The sequence below is a fragment of the Heterodontus francisci genome, chromosome 10, assembly GCF_036365525.1.
Source record: "Heterodontus francisci isolate sHetFra1 chromosome 10, sHetFra1.hap1, whole genome shotgun sequence".
Classification (NCBI taxonomy): domain Eukaryota; kingdom Metazoa; phylum Chordata; class Chondrichthyes; order Heterodontiformes; family Heterodontidae; genus Heterodontus; species Heterodontus francisci.
Genome location: NC_090380.1, coordinates 105,312,413 through 105,333,507, shown reverse-complemented (window position 1 = coordinate 105,333,507; position 21,095 = coordinate 105,312,413). Strand labels below are relative to the sequence as shown.

Genomic DNA, 21,095 nt, shown 5'->3' with positions numbered 1-21,095 from the left:
CTGTGTAAACAATGTTCGCAACAGAAATGAATCTATCTTTGAATTTAATCCTGAGAAATGTTAGGTGATGCATTTTGGGAGGACTAACAAGGCAAGGGAATATACAATGGATGGTAGGACCCTAGGAAGTACAGAGGGTCAGAGGGACCTTGGTGTACTTGTTCACAGATCATTGAAGGCAGCAGCACAGGTAGATAAGGTGGTTAGGAAAGCATATGGGATGCTTGCCTTTATTAGCCGAGGTATAGAATATAAGAGCAGGGAGGTTATGATGATGCTGTATAAAATGCTAGTTAGGCCACAGCTGGAGTAGTGCAGAGGAGATTCACCAGAATGTTGCCTGAGCTGTAGCATTTCAGCTATGAAGAGAGACTGGATAGGCTAGGGTTGTTTTCCTTAGAGCAGAGAAGGCTGAGGGGGACATGACTGAGGTATACAAAATTATGAGGGACATTGATAGGTTAGATAGGAAGAAACTTTTTCCCTTAGCAGAGTTGTCAATAAACAGGGGGCAAAGATTTAAGGTAAGGGGCAGGAGATTTAGAGGGGATTTGAGGAAAAAAAATTTCACCCAGAGGGTGGTTGGAATCTGGAACACACTGCCTGAAGGGGTGGTAGAGGCAGGAACCCTCACAACATTTAAGAAGCATTTAGATGAGCACTTGAAATGTCATAGCATACAAGGCTACGGGCCAAATGCTGGAAAATGGGATGAGAATAGATAGGTGCTTGATGGCCAGCACAGACACAATGGGCCAAAGGGCCTGTTTCTGTGCTGTATAACTCTATGACTCTATGATACTGCCTGATGAGAGAAATGTTGGGCAGAATGCCAGGGAAAGTCAATGCTTTTCTTGCCCCAGGACCTTTACTATCTGCCTGATCTAGCAGAACATAGATGGGACTTTTGTTTAATATTTCATTCCAATACTTTCCCTGTTATTTCATTTCAATAAGCCATCAAAGTGTTATTACTAAATGTGATTACAAGATTGGTTAAAAATAACATTGCCAATAATTTCATTGCAGTGGCTTGTGCCAATATTTATTCTTCAGCCAAAACCACTGGTCATTATCTGGCCATCTATTACATTGCTGTTTGTGGGACCTTGGGTGTACAAAATGAGTGCTGCATTTCCTACACAGTATCTAAACTTCAAAAGTACCTCTTTGACTGTAAATCGCTTTGGGACGTCCTTCGGTCATGAAAGACACTAGAGGAATGTAAGTTCTTCCTCTTTTCTGCCGTAATGGCCACTAGGATGATGTCAGATCTTACTAACAACATTCCAATCATGCACCAAAATATGCCGCAAATCAGACAACTAGCCTGCAGATTGTGTTTGGGCAATAACAAGAAATGTCTGGATGATGCGAATGGTTCCTTCTGTTGCAGTCCATCCAGAAAGCTACAGTTACTGAACGGGCAGTTGAGGTGGAGGAGTGGTGCAATAGTTCTGAGAACATACTTATGTGAGATAAATGCCATCAGACAGGGCCTACACAAGACTCTGGTCTCCATGGGAGGAGAAAGAGTGAGAACAAAAGAGGTGGGAGAGGGAGCGGGGAAAGGAGAGGGGCTTTGTGCATCTGCAGCTTGAGCAGAACATTTGACAGAACCTCCCAATCTGTGCCCTCCACCAACTAGAAAGACAAGGACAGCTGTTGCATGGGAAAACCATCACCTCCAACTTCCCCTCCAAGTCACACACCATCCTGACTTGGAAATTTATCACCATTCCAACATTGTCACAAGACACCACATTTTAGGCAGGATGTGAAGGCATTGGAGAGGGTGCAGAAAAGAATTATGACAGTGGTTCCAGGGAGGAGAGACTTCAGTTGCGTCGATAGATTGGCGAAATTGGGGCTGTTCTCCTTATAGAAGAGAAGATTGAGAGGAGATTTGATAGAGGTGTTCAAAATCATGAGCATTTTGGAAAGAGTAAATAGGGAGAAACTGCTCCCATTGGCGGAAGGGTCAAGAACCAGAGGACTCTGATTTAAGGTGATTAGCAAAGGACGACATGAGGAAAAACTTTTTTACACAGCGATCGGTTAGTATCTGGAATGTACTGGCTGATAGTGCGGTGAAGGCAGATTCAATCATGGCTTTCAAAAGGGAATTGGATAAGCACCTGAAAAGAAAGGAATGACTAGCAGAGTTGGTCTTACAGAGAGCTGGCACAAGCACGAAAGGCCAAATAGCCTCCTTCTGTGCTATAACCATTCTTTGATTCTATAAGAGAGATTTTCTCCATTGAAAGTTATTTTCCCACCCTATCCCCATTACCTGATATGTCTGTGCTGTCAGGATCAAAGCTAAAAAGAGAGCTGTCCTTTATTGATGTCACAAAGTCCATGATGATTTCAGAAACATTAGCTGCCATTTCTTCATCAAAGACCACTTGGAAGTCTACATTCACACTTCCTTCCCAGAGGGATTTAATCACAATCTTGACTTTCCCAGAACTTAAAAGTTCAGCAGTGTATTCAGGCAAAGATTTCAAGATCTACGAGCAGAAGAAAAGTATATTAGTTATGAAGGTAATTTATTTTTGTGCACCTCAAAGTGCAGGATCTGAGCAATGGAAAATGGAAGAAGGTGCCTCAGTTCCAACCTTAGAAAAGCCCATTTTCTAGCATAGTCATATGGGTGGAATACAGCAAATCGACTTATGAGGATCTCTTGGTGAAATGTTGCACATTTCGTGTTACAGCTATGTTTTTTAACACAATAACTGGTTTCACAATTTTGCATTTGTTGGTGTAAACCAAAATCTACGAATTCCCGATGTAATCCACGCCTCCCCCCCCACTCCTCCCCCCCCTTATGGCATTCAATTATTGAACCATGAGAAGCAAATCCATCATAAACTGGTGAGATTGCAGTGAGATGTATACATACCTGTGTACTAAATAGTGCTGTAAAGTTCTTGAATTTGTCACTGCTGCTGTTTCTCAGCCCTTCATTGAACATTAAGTTTGTTATCCTTGTTCTGCCTCCCATGATGCGCGCAGCTGTGGGATGGTGTGAAAAGTCAGTTAATACATTCATTGTTAGCCCTAGTGATGATCGTGTCTGCCAAGGTTTGAAGATTTGGTTAAGATCCGTTCGGTACATTTTAGTTTGATTAATCACAATTGATTATGATTAGGTCTAACATGAAGCTGAACTTTAAGCCAAATCAAAGCAACATTTGCAAAAAAGGAGTGTGTCCAGACTCTACATTAGATTGCAATTATGAATAAGCTAGGGTTTAGGAAAACTAACAACATTGTCAATCCACGTGTATCAGAGGGTTAATACCACACGTATTCAATGAAAGAGAAGCCATGTTCCAGACCACATGTTTCTACTCCAAGCCTGTCTTACACAAAGGAGTGCCACTTTCCTACACAGTCTGGCTCTGGAAACGTAGAGGAAAATGGGCAGTATGACATACAGAGATCACTCCCCTGAAAGAAGATCCTAGAACAAGGGCCTCAGGACAGCCCTTCTAATCCTTGTTCGGTGTTACAAATCCCCAAACAGTACACAGGAATATCTTTGCCCATATCCTGTCACAGAGAGGCCTATAATTCAGAGGCCGCTGAGCACAATCATACCTCTGTGAACAGCTTAAAGAAAAAGGAGAGTTTGTAAGATTTTAAATGAATTGTATATTCAAAATGGCTAAGTAGTAACATTTTCCTATTTGCTATATAGAAAGGTAGCTTGTGGCTTTAAAATGGAGTAAAGGCAGACGATATTAATGATAAGGTATAAAACTTTAGTGATCAACAATGTGGAAAGGGAAGGGAAGAAGCTCTATTATGTCTATTGTGCTGAGCCCTGACTGATCTGAAAACCCATGAGCCTATGCTACCCCTGACCATGCAGGCATTACAGTGATGGTCCTTGGAAAAGTGACCATGAAAAGGGGGAAAAACTATCACTGGATGGACTTTATTGAAAGAATTTCACTGCTAAACTCTAGAGACAATTTGATGAGGCAAGGCTAGAATAACTCGGATGTAATTTAAAAATATCACTCACTTTTCTTCCATGATCTAGTCTGTCTACTCTTTCTGGCTCTACATGTATTAGCTAGTACAAAAATATGGTGACACTTTGATGCCATTGCTTTCACGCTGGAAGGTGTACATTGAAATCAGGTTTAGGGTTTGGAAGCTAATGCAACGGAGTTCCATGTTTGCCAGTAATTTAGGATGTACAGCATTATCAATTGATTTTAATTGTGTATCTTAACTGTATAGTGAGTAAATCCTGCTTAAACAGGCCTAATTACAGCCACAACGGCCCACACACACCCTCTGCTCCTCCAACACTGGTTTACTGTTTATTTTCTGTCCCCTGGAGGTAGTTTTGACAGGGTGAAGTGAGCAATAGTGAATCAGCTATCCACTATACATTTCTTATGATTTTCATTTAAATTAAAATTATATCGCCAGTTTAACACTACCCCAAAAGTCAAAATTACCCCCCTCTGATCTTTCCATCACTGTGCCCCCACTCTGGTTTTGCAATTCTTCCCAAAAACTAATCTTCCTCTCTCCGTGCATTCAGAAACTTTCTAAAAACCCTCCTTTGACAGTCCCTTTGGTTTTCCTCCCTCTAAAGATTCCCATCTCATTTCTTGTTCAGTGTCCAACTTCTTGGCCTAGATTTACATCAGGAACAGCTTTACCACAAGAACTCTGGTGGGGTGGACCTACTAGTGACCCTGATGAATTTCACTGGATTAGCCCAATAGCTTTTTTCATATAGGGAAGCAATATTCAGGTCCTGAACAGACATAGGTTTTCAGGACACTTAACAGCTACCATGGGACAAAGAAGTATTTAGCACAGAAGAGATAAATATTTGTTGGAAGTGTCTTTAAAAATAGAGGATAGGGAGTTTCAGTAAAAATCAGAGGAGATAATAAAGACAAGAATGGCAATAGATGTAGAAGGTCCAAGGGTGAAGACATCAAAAGTAAGAGTTGGTAGCTGTTGAGTTGGACTTATGACACATATGAAAAAACTCTAGCCAGGGTTTGCTGCTTCTGCCTTTCCCAGCCCATGATCTTCTTGTCCATTACAAGGAATATCACATGGCAAGGACATAAGCAGAAAATGTCGGCAAGTATCTTTCAGGAACTGTAGGAACCAAGAACAACAGTGCTTGAGGGAAAAATAGATAACCCAAATGTAACTCTTTGTACCTGATTTTACTTCTTGTACTTTAGCTTTGCCTTCTTTCCCACAAAGCTGAGAGACAACCCTGACGGTGTACAACACTCCAGCCTCCAGGTTTGACACAGTCCAGCTCTTTTCCATGGTCTTTGCATCAACCACAATATTGTTGCCCTTCCAAAGTTGTACGACAAACTCTTGGTTGATCGTGGCATCAGCTTCCCAAATCATACTTAGACTGGTGCTTGTGACATTAAAGGCAATGAGGCTTCTAATTGATGAAGGAACTAGGGGATAAAAATGAAAGCCTGTTTTTATTTTTCATTTTAAGATGACAGGAATTTCTAAATCTCTCTGCAGTTTCCCTAAAATGACTCCAACATATATGATATTGTGCACTGATTGGAAGATTAGATACACTCACCACACGCCGGAGAAGATATTTGTGTGGAAGATGATATGAAGGTTTGAACAGAGTTGGGTACTAACTGGTCCAAGGCGATGCTGTTTCTTTGATAACTGGCATTTGATATGGGTATTTCTGTTCCAGCCTTGGTTGGACTGAGAGCTGTAAAATCGGGAAGGTGATTAGTTCTCCAGCTCTTATATGATCTACGCCCAAAGGATACTTCTGTATTTGAATCACTAACCCTGTGCTATTACCTGTTTTTACAGTCAACTCTGCGGCAATGATCTCTTGCTCACAGACTCTAGACATAACGCTCACAACGTACTCAGTTCCGGGCTCCAATCCTGATGCTTTCCATTCCATTTCCTGTGTCTCTGTTTCACTCACAATGCTATCATTCTTTAGCACCTGCACAACAAAGGTTTGTTCTTCACTGGTATCCGTTGTCCAAGTTAATTGAAAACCACTGCTGGTGACACTGGAAACAGCCAAGTTGGTAACTAAAGATGGAGCTGTTGATGAGTTAAAGAACGATTAGTGAGCATTACATCACAGAGCAACATGGTGATCAAAACTCTGAGTTTGAGGGAACTACCTTTATCATAATTTGTTCTCAAGATGATGGCTGGCACGGCCACATTTATTGCACATCCCTATTTACCCTGAGAAGGTGCTAGTGGGCCTTCTCTTTGAACCGCTGCAGTCCTTGTGGTGATGGTGCTCCCATAATGGTATTAGGTAAAGAATTCCAAGATATTGACCCAGTGTTGATGAAGGAAAGGTGATATATGTCAGGTAGGTATGTGACTTTTAGGGAACTTGGAGTTGATGGTGTTCACATGATATTGTTGCTCTTGTTCTTAACGATATAATGACAACACTGGTGCTACAACAATAATCATTATTTGTGGAAGAGTTTTCTTTCTAATTTAGTGACTTTGCCATCTAATGTCCTTTGGAAGTCCACTGACTAATGCGTTTGTGTACTACTTTAAAGCAGTCACTGACCCATTGAAAATAAATCTGCATTGGAGCAGAGAAACTTTACAAGAAGTGAGCTACCAAAGGAAATTAAGTCATTAGAGAATTACATAGGATATATGGCACAGAAAGAGGCCATTGGGCCCAACCAGTCCATGCCGATGTTTATGCTCCACTTGAGCCTCCTCCCATCTTTCCTTATCTAAATTTATCATCATAACCCTCTATTCCCTTCTCCCTCATATGTTTGTCCAGCTTCCTCTTAAATGCATTCATACTATTCATTTCAACCATTTCCTGTGGTAGCAAGTTCCACCTTCTCACCACTCTTTTGGTAAAGAAGTTTCTTCTGAATTCCCCATTGGATTTCTTGTTGACTATCTTATATTGATGGCCTCCAGTTATGCTCTTCCACACAACAGGAAACATTCTCTTTGTATCACTCTATCAAAACCTTTCATAATTTTAAAGACCTGTATTAGGTCACCTCTCAGCCTTCTTTTTTCAACAGAAAGGACACCCAGCTTGTCAATCCTTTCCTGATATGTATACCCAAGCATTTGTGGTATCAACCTTGTGAAACTTCTCTGCACTCTCTGTAATGCTTCTACATTCTTTTTATAATATGGTGACCAGAACCATATGGTTTAGCATAACTTCCCTACTTTTCAAATCCATCTCTCTAGAAATAAAGCCTAGTGCTTGGTTTGTTTTTTATGTCCTTGCTAACCTGTGGCGCTACTTTTAGTGATTGGTGTATTTGTACTCCAGGATCCCTTTGTTTCTCTACCCACCTGGACTTGCACCTTTCAAGTGATAAGCAACCTCCCTATCCTTCCTACCAAAATGCACTAGTTCACATTTATCTGTGTTGAAAGCGAAATGCAACTTCATCGAAAGGTAACAGCCAACAATATTCAAAGTTTAATCAGGGATCTTGTTTCAGACCCCAGTTTTACACTGGCTGGTATTTTAGTCTGGCGACAGGGGTCTCGACATGCGGGAAAAGCGACACCGAGAACCCTGCATCACCTCTTCTCCGGAACGCCCACCAAATCTACAGCAAATCAGGCACTTAAGTGGAAAGCAGAGGGCCTTCCATGGGATCAAGGACCCTGATGCCGGAAGTCCTGCCCTTGGAGAGCTGCCGACCAATCAGAGGCCAACAGCTCTTCCACTGAGCAGCACCACCACGGAGGCCGGGGCTGCTACTGGTGGAGCAACATCCCAAGGCTCAAGAGGGGCGCTGGATCCATGCCACAGGTAGGTGAGGGTGGGCTGGGGATCATGGGGGAGTGGGGTGTAGGGGGGTGGCTAGCAAGAGCAGGGGAGTGGCTCTCAGTGCCCCCCCACTTCCAGATGCCAGGTCCCTCGTTCAGGCACCAAGTGCCTTGAAATAAGGGACTCCATCGGAGCCGGGAAGCAGCCCGCATGGTTTTTCATGCTGTGCTTCCCGTGTGGCAACAGGGCCACCCACCACATGGCTAATTGCAGTGGCGGTAGGATGAGGCCCTTAATTGGAGATTAATTGCACAGTTAAGGGCCTCAATTGGCACCGGAGTGGGAAGGCTGTTCACAGGCCTACCCGCCCCAAACTAAATTTTGGCGGATGCGGGCAGATGGCGGGAACACACCTCGCCAAACTCCCAAGCAATTTTATGCTCTCCCCACCTCCAAACCCGCCGCAGGGGAGAGCATAAATTCCCTCCAATGTGTTTTAGTACAACAGCTATGACTACGATTTTCTATATTCAGAGGAGCAATAGTTAAAGCTACATGAGTGTCAGCTGAGGCACTCTTGCTTCTTAGTCAGAAGACTATGAGTTCAAATCCCACTCCAGAAGCTTGAGCACAAAATCTAGACAGTACCGAGGGAGTGCTACACTATTGGGGGTGCCATCAATTTGGATGAGATGTTGAACCAAAAACATGTATGTACTCAGCCATCATTACTAAAACTGATTATCTGGCTATTATCACATTGCTATTAGTAGAACCTTACTGAGTGTAAATTGGCTGCTTAGTTTCCTACAACAGCAATTGTACTTTATTGGTCAGGATGTCATAAGGTGGTGGTGAAAGATGCTATATAAATGCAAGCCTTTCTTTGCATATTATGACAAATCTACTATTTGCCTTTTCTACCTTTTATTTATCTATTTGCTGTTAATAAATCCGCCAGCCAGTTTATTAGGTGACAGCACTGGCAGTGTGACCCTCAGTACCATGTCACAGCTTGGTTTCTCCTCTTACTTTAGCTTTTTTTCCCATCTCCTTTCATGCCCTGTCCAAGTTCATCTGTGAAACCCATTTCCTGCTCCCTTGATTCCATTTCCCACTAAACTGCTGGCCAATCCACTTCCCTTCCTGGATACCAATCCTAGCTGACATTGTAGATGGCTTCCTTTCCTCAGGCACTGTTCCCCACGCACCTTTCATCCCACTTTCAAAACCACCATCGTTCCCCTCAACCTCTCTATCCTTGCAAACCACAAACCCAATTCCAACCTCCCTTTCCTCTATAAAGTCTTCAAACCTGATGTTGCCTCCCAAATCCATGCCCATCAATCTCGCAACTCTCCAATTTGTATCTCTCCAATCAGGTTTCACCCCTGCACCAAAACAACAACTTACATTTATATAGCACATTTACTGTTGTAAAATATCCCAAGGCACTTAAGAGGAGCAATATCAATAAAACAATTTTGATATTTTTCACACCAAGCCACAGGAGATATCAGGACAGATGACCAAATGATTTAAGGAGAAGCTTCAAGGAGATCAGAGAGGTAGAGAGGCAGGTTTAGGGATGGAATTCCAGAGCTTAGGGTCAAGGCAGCTGAAAGCATGGCCGCCAATGGTGAAGTGATTAAAATCAGGGATGTGCAAGAGATCAGAATTGGAAGAGCACAGATATCTCGGAGAGTTATGGGGTTGGAGGATGTTACAGAGATAGAGAGAGGCGAGGCCATGGAGAGGTTTGAACACGATGAGGAATTTTAAATCGAGGTGTTGCTGGACAGGGTGCCAGTGAAGGTCAGTCAGCACGGGGGGTGATGGGTAATATGAGATTTGGAGTGAGTTAAGGTTCAGACAGCAGAGTTTTGGATGAACACAAGTTTATGTAGGTGGAAGGCCAGTCAGTTTCAGTCACAAATGGCATTCTCTGTGACTGTAATCATGGTGTCCTTTCCCTCCTCAAATTCATCGACCTCTCTGCAGCCTGTGATGTGGTTGACCATAATATCCTCCTCCAGTTTTTCTCCTCCATTTTCCAGATGAGTGGACTGTCCTTGTTTTGGTTCCACTCTTAACTGTGCAATTGTAAATGAGTATTTTTCTTTTCTCTGTATGCTGTCCAGTTTTTACATTCTCTCCCCAACCCATGAGAGATCATCTCCATGTTTGTCATAAAAGTAACAGTGTGCAAATTCATTCATAACAACTGAACACTCAGGAGAGAATCTTAAAGTACAATGTCACATCACTGAGACTGAATGTTGAAAAGACACAGTAAGTATCACATACAGCATGGAGGTACATCAGAATATGGGAAATTAGCTGGGAATCCAGGTCTATCCAGGTAAATGGTCATTGAAGAGACAAAGTCCATGGCAGACCGTTTTGCCCGGGTGCTTGTGGTTTCTACTGAACAAAAAGATATTTTATTATTAGTTACAAGGCAGATAAGGGTATCGTAGAAAATACTCTCAGCCATGTTCTCATATCAAAGCTTAATGTGTTTATATCAAATGCCTCCCCGGAATGTTTTAATATAGACAGTAACTCATTAAATAGCAGAGAGGGGCATTCGGTACAAGTTCCTTAACCTTTGTTCTACCCTTTACAGCTTTAATATAATTGGGTGGAACTTCCAACTTCAGCAGGAGCATACAACGGGAGGCAGCGAAATGTCTTCCCACGAGACAGGCAGCAGCAGATTGCTACCCGTTACAAACACCCTGCAGATTTTTCTTCCTATTGACTTCCTGGAAAATTGGACATTGTGTATAGTGGGCTGCCAATCAGCTACCACCACTCTGCTAAAGTTGGTAGTTCCCCACCCCCACAATTAATTCATCGTGCAAGAATATCTTGCAAGACACCTTATCCCTTTTGGTTCACACATTTTCTTGTGATTTTTTTTGATTATTTGTTGAGGGAAAGGAAGGTGTTCTTGTGTTAGCCACCTAAATATCTGGACCAAGCACTCAAGATAAATCGCAGCACAGTTAGACAATCATTCGCTCTAATCCACCCCAAAAACATGCCTCAACTCCAAATTAGGAAAGCTAAGCTAAAACTTCTCCAGTTTATGTGTCAATTATGCTGAGGGCTTGGAAAAGTGTTTGCTAATTTAGTAGCAATTAATATCAAGTTAGAGCTAGCACATGTTAATCATAACTGTTACCTGTTTTAATGTTCAACTCTGCGGCAATGCTTTCTAGTTCACATGACCTGGAGGCAACGCTCACAGTGTACTCAGTCCCAGGCTCCAATCCAGACACAGTTAATGCCAGCTCCAGTGTTTCTGTTTCTTTGACAACACTGTCGTTCTGTAACAACTGGATAATAAATAGCTGCTCTTCATAGTTATCTGTTGTCCAGGTAATGTGAAAGCTCTTAGTGGTGACATTGAAAACTGTCAAGTTTATAATGGGCGAAGGAGTTGCTGAAAAGGTAAATGCCAGTCATTACAAGAAATTACACAGTAACCCTGTCAACAACAACAACTTGTATTTGTATAGCATCTTTAACATAGGGCCATTATAAAACAAAATATGACACCAAGTCACAAAAGGAGATAGGGCAAATGGCCAAAAGCTTGGTCAAAGAGGTAGGTTTTGAGGAGCATCTTAAAGAGGTAGACAAGTCAAGAGGTTTAAGGGAAGAATTCCAGAGTTTAGCCAGCTGAAGGCATCAATGATGAAGATAATTAAATCGGGGATTCTCAAGAGGCCAGAATTACAGGAGTGTAGATATCTTGGAGAGTTGTAGGGCCAGAGGAGATTACACAGATAGGGAAGGGTGAGGCCATGGAGGGATTTGAAAACATGGATGAGTGTTTTAAGATCGAGGTGCTGCTTAACGGGGAGCCAGAGTAGGTCAACGAGCACAGGGGTGATGGGTGAATGGTACTTGGTGTGAGTTAAGACACAGGCAGCACAGTTTGAGAGGACCTCAAGTTTACAGAGGGTAGACTGTGGGTGGATGGCCAGGAGTGCATTGGGATAGTTGAGTCTAAACGTAACAAATGCACAGATGAGGGTTTCAACATCAGATGAGTTGAGTCCAGGGCACAGTCGGGTGATGTTACAGAGATGGAAATAGTGCTACAGCCATGTGGTGTGACATGGGTGATTCCCTACAGTTCAACTCCCCCCCACCCCCCACCCCCTGACCGCAGCAAGTGCATTTGTATTAAAAGTTTAGCCTCTTGGGGTTTTATTTTTCAAATAAACAGACAGTGACTGGTTTTCTGGTTAATTTTTTAAAAAACAGAAATTCAATTGTTTATTGATTAATACGCCTTATCCCAAAATTGTCGCAACCTCATTCACTCATACATTCATGTACACACACATGTAACAAATAGAGAAGGGAAAGAGGTAGGTGGGTTTTTGTGAGGGTGAAAGGTTACGATAAACCTGTTAAATTCTCTTGAGATTCAAGTTCCAGATTGTTGCAGGCATGAGATGATTGTAGATTTCTCTCTTGAATGAAGGTTCTATTGAAGATGGTGGGTCACTTCCAGCTCTCTCTCTCTCTGCTGTATAATGTAGATGGTGGATTTTTTCAGCAGGGAGGGTGTTTCTTGGCTTGCTGGAATGCCAACGGTTACAAGTAGCTTCACCTTCTGGGTCAGTCAGTCTCTCTCTCTCTCTCTCTCTGGCTGTCTTTGTTTTAAAGTAAAACTGTCACCTCTCTCCTCCTGTTAGGAGACACCCTGGTTTCTTCCCCATGGTGATCACACAATGGCCCAGGACGTGGTTACTTCACACCTCCTTTGTTTTAGAAGAAGACATTCAATTCTGAAATTTTTTAGGACTGATGTAAGATGGGTTTCATTAACATCTTTTGGCTTTGAAAATCTGTCCTTTGTCTTTGTCAGACAGTTTGAATATACAAAAGACTAATGCCCTTTTTCTGTGGTGGCCATTTTGGACTATTGTTCGCTTTTTAAAATAAAAGTTCATTTTTTAAAAGACAAAGTTGTTGTTTCATAACTCTTCAGGGTTAGTCCGTGAATGCTGTATCATCACACTTCCAGTATGCATGACACCTACCCCAAAGGGAAAAAAATTTAATTCCTTGTATTTCATTTTTATGTTCTTTTTTGGGTTTAGAAAGAGGGGGGAAAACGGTACAATAGTTTTGGGTTACACCACTTTACACATTCATTTCATTGACTTCTCAGGCTTCCAGCCTACATTTTTTCCATCCTTCCTTTGGATGAGGTCCCATCAAAATATTGCATTACATTTGGTTATGTAGTTTCTCTCACTTCAGTTAGTACTAAAAAAAAAAAAAAAATTTCTAAATTCACTTGTAACAGCCCTTCAAAACACTCCCACAGGGGATGCTGAGACCAAGTGGGCCCACATCAGAGACGCCATCTATGAGTCAGCTTTGACCACCTACGGCAAAAGTGCGAAGAGAAATGCAGACTGGTTTCAATCTCATAATGAAGAGCTGGAACCTGTCATAGCCGCTAAGCGCACTGCACTTTTGAACTACAAGAAAGCCCCCAGCGATTTAACATCCGCAGCACTTAAAGCAGCCAGAAGTACTGCACAAAGAACAGCTAGGCGTTGCGCAAACGACTACTGGCAACACCTATGCAGTCATATTCAGCTGGCCTCAGACACCGGAAACATCAGAGGAATGTATGATGGCATGAAGAGAGCTCTTGGGCCAACCATCAAGAAGATCACCCCCCTCAAATCTAAATCGGGGGACATAATCACTGACCAACGCAAACAAATGGACCGCTGGGTTGAGCACTACCTAGAACTGTACTCCAGGGAGAATGCTGTCACTGAGACTGCCCTCAATGCAGCCCAGCCTCTACCAGTCATGGATGAGCTGGACATACAGCCAACCAAATCGGAACTCAGTGATGCCATTGATTCCCTAGCCAGCGGAAAAGCCCCTGGGAAGGACAGCATTACCCCTGAAATAATCAAGAGTGCCAAGCCTGCTATACTCTCAGCACTACATGAACTGCTATGCCTGTGCTGGGACGAGGGAGCAGTACCCCAGGACATGCGCGATGCCAACATCATCACCCTCTATAAAAACAAAGGTGACCGCGGTGACTGCAACAACTACCGTGGAATCTCCCTGCTCAGCATAGTGGGGAAAGTCTTTGCTCGAGTTGCTCTGAACAGGCTCCAGAAGCTGGCCGAGCGCGTCTACCCTGAGGCACAGTGTGGCTTTCGTGCAGAGAGATCGACTATTGACATGCTGTTCTCCCTTCGTCAGATACAGGAGAAATGCCGTGAACAACAGATGCCCCTCTACATTGCTTTCATTGATCTCACCAAAGCCTTTGACCTCGTCAGCAGACGTGGTCTCTTCAGACTATTAGAAAAGATCGGATGTCCACCAAAGCTACTAAGTATCATCACCTCATTCCATGACAATATGAAAGGCACAATTCAACATGGTGGCTCCTCATCAGAGCCCTTTCCTATCCTGAGTGGTGTGAAACAGGGCTGTGTTCTCGCACCCACACTTTTTGGGATTTTCTTCTCCCTGCTGCTTTCACATGCGTTCAAATCCTCTGAAGAAGGAATTTTCCTCCACACAAGATCAGGGGGCAGGTTGTTCAACCTTGCCCGTCTAAGAGCGAAGTCCAAAGTACGGAAAGTCCTCATCAGAGAACTCCTCTTTGCTGACGATGCTGCTTTAACATCTCACACTGAAGAATGCCTGCAGAGTCTCATCGACAGGTTTGCGTCTGCCTGCAATGAATTTGGCCTAACCATCAGCCTCAAGAAAACGAACATCATGGGGCAGGATGTCAGAAATGCTCCATCCATCAATATTGGCGACCACGCTCTGGAAGTGGTTCAAGAGTTCACCTACCTAGGCTCAACTATCACCAGTAACCTGTCTCTAGATGCAGAAATCAACAAGCGCATGGGTAAGGCTTCCACTGCTATGTCCAGACTGGCCAAGAGAGTGTGGGAAAATGGCGCACTGACACGGAACACAAAAGTCCGAGTGTATCAGGCCTGTGTCCTCAGTACCTTGCTCTACGGCAGCAAGGCCTGGACAACGTATGCCAGCCAAGAGCGACGTCTCAATTCATTCCATCTTCGCTGCCTTCGAAGAATACTTGGCATCAGGTGGCAGGACTATATCTCCAACACAGAAGTCCTTGAAGCGGCCAACACCCCCAGCTTATACACACTACTGAGTCAGCGGCGCTTGAGATGGCTTGGCCATGTGAGCCGCATGGAAGATGGCAGGATCCCCAAAGACACATTGTACAGCGAGCTCGCCACTGGTATCAGACCCACCGGCCGTCCATGTCTCCGTTATAAAGACGTCTGCAAACGCGACATGAAATCGTGTGACATTGATCACAAGTCGTGGGAGTCAGTTGCCAGCATTCGCCAGAGCTGGCGGGCAGCCATAAAGACAGGGCTAAATTGTGGCGAGTCGAAGAGACTTAGTAGTTGGCAGGAAAAAAGACAGAGGCGCAAGGGGAGAGCCAACTGTGCAACAGCCCCAACAAACAAATTTCTCTGCAGCACCTGTGGAAGAGCCTGTCACTCCAAAATTGGCCTTTATAGCCACTCCAGGCGCTGCTTCACAGACCACTGACCACCTCCAGGCGCGTATCCATTGTCTCTCGAGATAAGGAGGCCCAAAAGAAGAAAAAAAAAAGTTAGTACTACTTTAGGAATGTTAATCTCTTGTTAGAGCAGCTTGTAATATGCAAATTTCTGTTACTGCTTGTGGCGAGATTCTCTGTCTGTACAAGCTTTAACCCCTTGACTACTGCTTCCACACTACATGGCATTAACCAATCAGGTTCTGGCATATTGATAGTTCTTATTTCTAGGGTGATACATTGTTTGTTATCTCCTGCGAGGCATCTGGGATTTCTTCCTGCCCCTTGTTTGGCTGGGTTTTGTTGGGTTTGATTAGTTTTGGATTTGGAATCTGAGTGTGTGATTCTTCAGTGGATAGATCCATGCTGGCCTCACTTTTAGTCCTCTTGTGATTTTCACCAATGTGGTTCACTTTAGGGTATATTACCTTCCCTTTCCTTTTACTTCCGAGATATGTGTTTCCCTAATCTGCCCCATGTCCTCTGGGACACTGCTGCTCACAGACAGTTGTCCAGCTTCGATTGCACTCCTCTGTGGTACTTCAGCTAGGTGAGGCATCTCCCTCAGTCTTAGTCGTCAGCCATTGTTTCATAGCTCTTCAAGGTTAGTCTATGAATGCTGTATCATCACACTTCCGATGTGCCAATAGGTTGTCATAGTGATGGCTCCGACGTGTAGCCAGGAGCTCATCAAGGGATCAAATATGACACCACACTTGTGAACTGTCTGGAACAGTCTTGCTTTGGGTGGATAACTTTACCAACTAATAATGACACGAGTATTGTAAAGTATGATGACATATTTTCTTTCTAGGATAAAATCTAATGATAGTAATATGAGTTGTGAGCACAGCACTAATTACATGGCTGTCAGAGTCAGGAAGACACAGAGTATGATACTTTGAGAGACTGATTTTTGAATAGAAAATCATGATATTAAATTACTGGCAATTGGTAATCTGTTATTTTATACGTTTTCTGAGTTGGTCATTTTGATGAAAGAAAGCCAGTCAGTGTTTAGATATGGTGTGATATAATAATTTCCTGTAATTCTAAGGATGGTGCTTCATACTTATCATAGTGACCTTTGGGCTTTTAATATGAGCCCTAACAGTCAAGTATAACACTATCTTGTGTCATCCTGACCCCCACACTATCAAGAGGTTCCAGCCACGTTATAATTGTAATAGGTATAATACCCACGCCCTTCTCCTCTTTTCTTTAAATGTAGACAGCATCATTACAACAAATGACTACATTTCAAACGTTGGCTGTAAAGGGCTTTGGCATGTGAAAGGCTCTATATAAATACAAGTCTTTCTTTAATTTCATGCAGTTCTGTCCCATTTTCATCTGATTAAAAAGAGTTTACTATGCTACTCTGCAGCTGTAGATGAGGAGGAAGTTGTTGGAGTTAGGTTTATAGGTAAGTTAATGATTTTTATATTGGGTTTTTATGTGCTACACTATTTGTGGAGTATGATTTGCTGGGAACATTGACACTGGGGAGAACAGATTTATGTAATGCTTTCAGTGAATGAGTAAGTGGAAAACAGCCTATCTGAAGAAAGATTGACACAGAGGCAAACACATTTATTTAGAGAGTATAATTACTTCAAGCTGATTTCAGTGTGTCACCTGTAAGTCAAGTGACGATTACTGAGGTTAAAAAACAAGCTCTTATTTTACTAAGACAGCTAAAGAAGTAATCTGCAAATTTATATGTGGTATGAAAAAGTTGCAGCAGCTTTTTCTGAAGCAGCGATAGTGCGAGCGAGGTATCAGCTGGGAAGGTGAGTTTCAGCATAAAATAAATTACCTTTTGTTTCGGCGGACCAGGGGACTGCTGGGTAAGTAAACCTATATATTTGGGCAGTGGCTAAACCCGAAACACTACACGTGTAGTGTCTCCCACCCATCCTCCTCCTCTGACCAAAAAAAAGGACTCTTGTGTGGAGGGTTTGGTAAGGTAAGGTTTTCCTTTTTTTAAAATCTCTGTTGTCCATTTAGTGCGAAGGGGATGGAAGCTAGGGCAGTTGCATGCTCCTCTTGCAGGATGTGGGAGGTGAGGGTCACCACTTGTGTCCCTGCTGACTTCACCTGTGAGAAGTGCACCCAATTCCAGCTCCTCGCAGACCACGTTAGGGAACTGGAGCTGGATGAACTTCAGATCATTCAGGAGGCTGAGGGGGTGATAAAGAGCAGCTATAGGGAAGTAGTGACACCTAAGTTACAGGATAAAGGTAGCTGGGTGACCGTCAGGGGAGGGAATAGGCGCACAGTGCAGGGATCCCCTGTGGCCGTTCCCCTCAATAATATATATACCATTTTGGATACAGTTGTGGGGGACGACCTACCAGAGGAAAGCCACAGTGGCCAGGTCTCTGGCACTGAGCCTGGCTCAGTGGCTCAGAAGGGAAGGGGGGAGAATAGGAGAGCGATAGTGATAGGAGATTCAATGGTTAGAGGAACAGACAGGAGATTCTGTGGTCGCGAACGAGACTCCCGGATGGTATATTGCCTCCCGGGTGCCAGGGTCAGGATATCTCTGATCGCGTTTATAGGATTCTTAAGGGGGAGGGGGAGCAGCCAGCGGTCGTGGTACATATCGGTACCAATGACGTAGCTAGGAAAAGGGATGAGGACCTGAAAAGCGAATATAGGGAGTTAGGTTGGAAGCTGAAAGGCAGGACAAGCAGGATTGTTACCGGTGCCACGTGCTAGTGAGGCTAGAAACAGGGAGCGAGTGCAGCTGAACACGTGGCTACAGAACTGGTGTAGGAGGGAGGGATTCAGATATGTGGATCATTGGGATACCTTCTGGGGAAGGTGGGACCTGTACAAGAAGGACGGGTTGCATTTGAACTGGAGGGGCACCAATATCCTGGGCGGGAGGTTTGCTAGAGCTCTTCGGGAGGGTTTAAACTAGTTTGGCAGGGGGATGGGAACCGGAGCTACGGATCAGTGGATGGGGTAGCTGTTGAACAGGCAGATACAGAGTGCAGAGAGTCTGTGAGGAAGGTTAGACAGTTGACAGGGCAAAGTTGCAGCCAGTATGATGGGTTGAAGTGTGTCTATTTTAACGCAAGAAGTGTCAGGAATAAGGGTGATGAACTTAGAGCATGGATCAGTACTTGGAGCTACGATGTTGTGGCCATTACGGAGACGTGGATATCACAGGGGCAGGAATGAATGTTGGATGTTCCAGGGTTTAGATGTTTCAAAAGCAATAGGGAGGGAGGTAAAAGAGGTGGGGGAGTGGCATTGTTAATCAGGGATAGTATCACAGCTGCAGAAAGGGAGGTCGTCGAGGAGGGTTTGTCTACTGAGTCATTATGGGTGGAAGTCAGAAACAGGAAAGGAGCAGTCACTTTGTTGGGAGTTTTCTATAGACCCCCCAATAGCAGCAGAGACATGGAGGAACAGATTGGGAGGCAGATTTTGGAAAGGTGCAGAAGTAACAGGGTTGTTGTCATGGGTGACTTCAACTTCCCTACTATTGATTGGAACCTCCTTAGTGCAAATAGTTTGGATGGAGCAGTTTTTGTCACTTGTGTCCAGGAAGGTTTCCTGACTCAATATGTAGATAGGCCAACTAGAGGGGAGACAATGTTGGACTTGGTGCTTGGCAACGAACCAGGCCAGGTGGCAGATCTCTCGGTGGGACAGCATTTCGGTGATAGTGATCACAACTCCCTGACCTTTACTATAGTCATGGAGAGGGACAGGAGCAGACGGGATGGGAAAATATTTAATTGGGGAGGGGGAATTACAATGCTATTCAGCAGGAACTGGGGAGCATAAATTGGGAACAGATGTTTTCTGGGAACAGATGTTTTCAGGGAAATGCACGACAGAAATGTGGAGGTTGTTTAGGGAGCACTTGCTGCGACTGCTGGATAGGTTTGTCCCGATGAGGCAGGGAAGGGATGGTAGGGTGAAGGAACCTTGGATGACAAGAGATGTGGAACAGCTAGTCAAGAGGAAGAAGGAAGCTTACTTAAGGTTGAGGAAGCAAGGATCAGACAGGGCTCTGGAGGGTTACAAGGTAGCCAGGAAGGAACTGAAGAATGGACTTAGGAGAGCTAGAAGGGGACATGAAAAAGTCTTGGCGGGTAGGATTAAGGAAAATCCCAAGGCATTCTACACTTATGTGAGGAACAAGAGGATGGCCAGAGTGATGGTAGGGCCGATCAGGGACAGTGGAGGGAACTTGTTCCTGGAGTCGGAGGAGGTAGGGGAGGTCCTAAATGAATACTTTGCTTCAGTATTCACTAGTGAGAGGGACCTGGTCGTTTGTGAGGACAGCGTGGAACAGGATGATATGCTTGAACAGGTTGAGGTTAAGAGGGAGGATGTGCTGGAAATTTTGAATGATATGAGGACAGATAAGTCCCCGGGGCCAGACGGGATATACCCAAGATATTACAGGAAGCGAGGGAAGAGATTGCTGCGCCTTTGGCGATGATCTTTGCGTCTTCACTGTCCACTGGAGTAGTACCGGATGATTGGAGGGTGGCAAATGTTGTTCCCTTGTTCAAGAAAGGGAATAGGGATAACCCTGGGAATTATAGACCAGTCAGTCTTAGGTCGGCAGTGGGCAAATTATTGGAGAGGATTCTGAGAGACAGGATTTATGATTACTAGGAAAAGCATGGTTTGATTAGAGACAGTCAGCATGGCTTTGTGAGGGGCAGGTCATGCCTCACAAGCCTTATTGAATTCTTTTAAGATGTGACAAAACACATTGATGAAGGAAGAGCAGTGGATGTGGTGTATATGGATTTTATCAAGGCGTTTGATAAGGTTCCCCATGGTAGGCTCATTCAGAAAGTAAGGAGGCATGAGATACAGGGAAGGTTGGCTGTCTGGACCATATCAGAGGGTGGTAGTTGATGGAAAGTATTCAGCATGGAGCTCGGTGACCAGTGGTGTTCCACAAGGATCTGTTCTGGGACCTCTGCTCTTTGTGATTTTTATAAATGACTTGGATGAGGAAGTGGAAGGCTGGGTTAGCAAGTTTGCCGATGACACGAAGGTTGCTGGAGTGGTGGATAGTGTGGAAGGCTGTTGTAGGTTGCAACGGGACATTGACAGGATGTAGAGCTGGGCTGAGAAGTGGCAGATGGAGTTCAACCTGGAAAAGTGTGAAGTGATTCATTTTGGAAGGTCGAATTTGAATGTGGAATACAGGCTTAAAGACAGGATTCTTGGTAGTGTGGAGGAACAGAGGGATCTTGGGGTCCATGTCCATAGATCACTCAAAGTTGCCACCCAAGTTGATAGGGTTGTTAAAAAGGCTTATGGTGTGTTGGCTTTCATTAACAGGGGGATTGAGTTTAAGAGCCGCGAGGTTATGCTGCAGCTCTATAAGGCCCTGGTTCGACCACACTTGGAATATTGTGTTCAGTTCTGGTCGCCTCATTATAGGAAGCTTTAGAGAGGGTGCAGAGGAGATTTACCAGGATACTGCCTGGACTGGAGGGCATGTCTTACGAAGAAAGATTGAGGGAGCTAGGGCTTTTCTCATTGGAGCGAAGAAGGATGAGAGGTGACTTGATAGAGGGGTACAAGATGATGAGAGGCATAGATAGAGTGGATAGTCAGAGACTTTTTCCCAGGGTGGAAAGGGCTATCACCAGGGGGCATAATTTTAGGGTGATTGGAGGAAGGTTTCGG

The 21,095-nt window shown here is 44.0% G+C and overlaps 1 protein-coding gene across 1 annotated transcript in view; it reads right to left on the bottom strand.

Annotated features, from left to right (window-relative positions):
• Window positions 1-21,095, bottom strand: part of umodl1 (uromodulin-like 1) — a 122,095-nt gene that overhangs the window by 31,343 nt on the left and 69,657 nt on the right. Inside the window, exons 16-22 of the mRNA XM_068040011.1 lie at window positions 10,983-11,243; window positions 10,100-10,216; window positions 5,845-6,102; window positions 5,606-5,749; window positions 5,211-5,468; window positions 2,909-3,021; window positions 2,294-2,513 (exon numbers count right to left, since the gene is read on the bottom strand). Of these exons, the coding sequence (XP_067896112.1) occupies window positions 2,294-2,513; window positions 2,909-3,021; window positions 5,211-5,468; window positions 5,606-5,749; window positions 5,845-6,102; window positions 10,100-10,216; window positions 10,983-11,243 (1,371 nt within the window). The remainder of the gene's footprint in view (window positions 1-2,293; window positions 2,514-2,908; window positions 3,022-5,210; window positions 5,469-5,605; window positions 5,750-5,844; window positions 6,103-10,099; window positions 10,217-10,982; window positions 11,244-21,095) is intronic.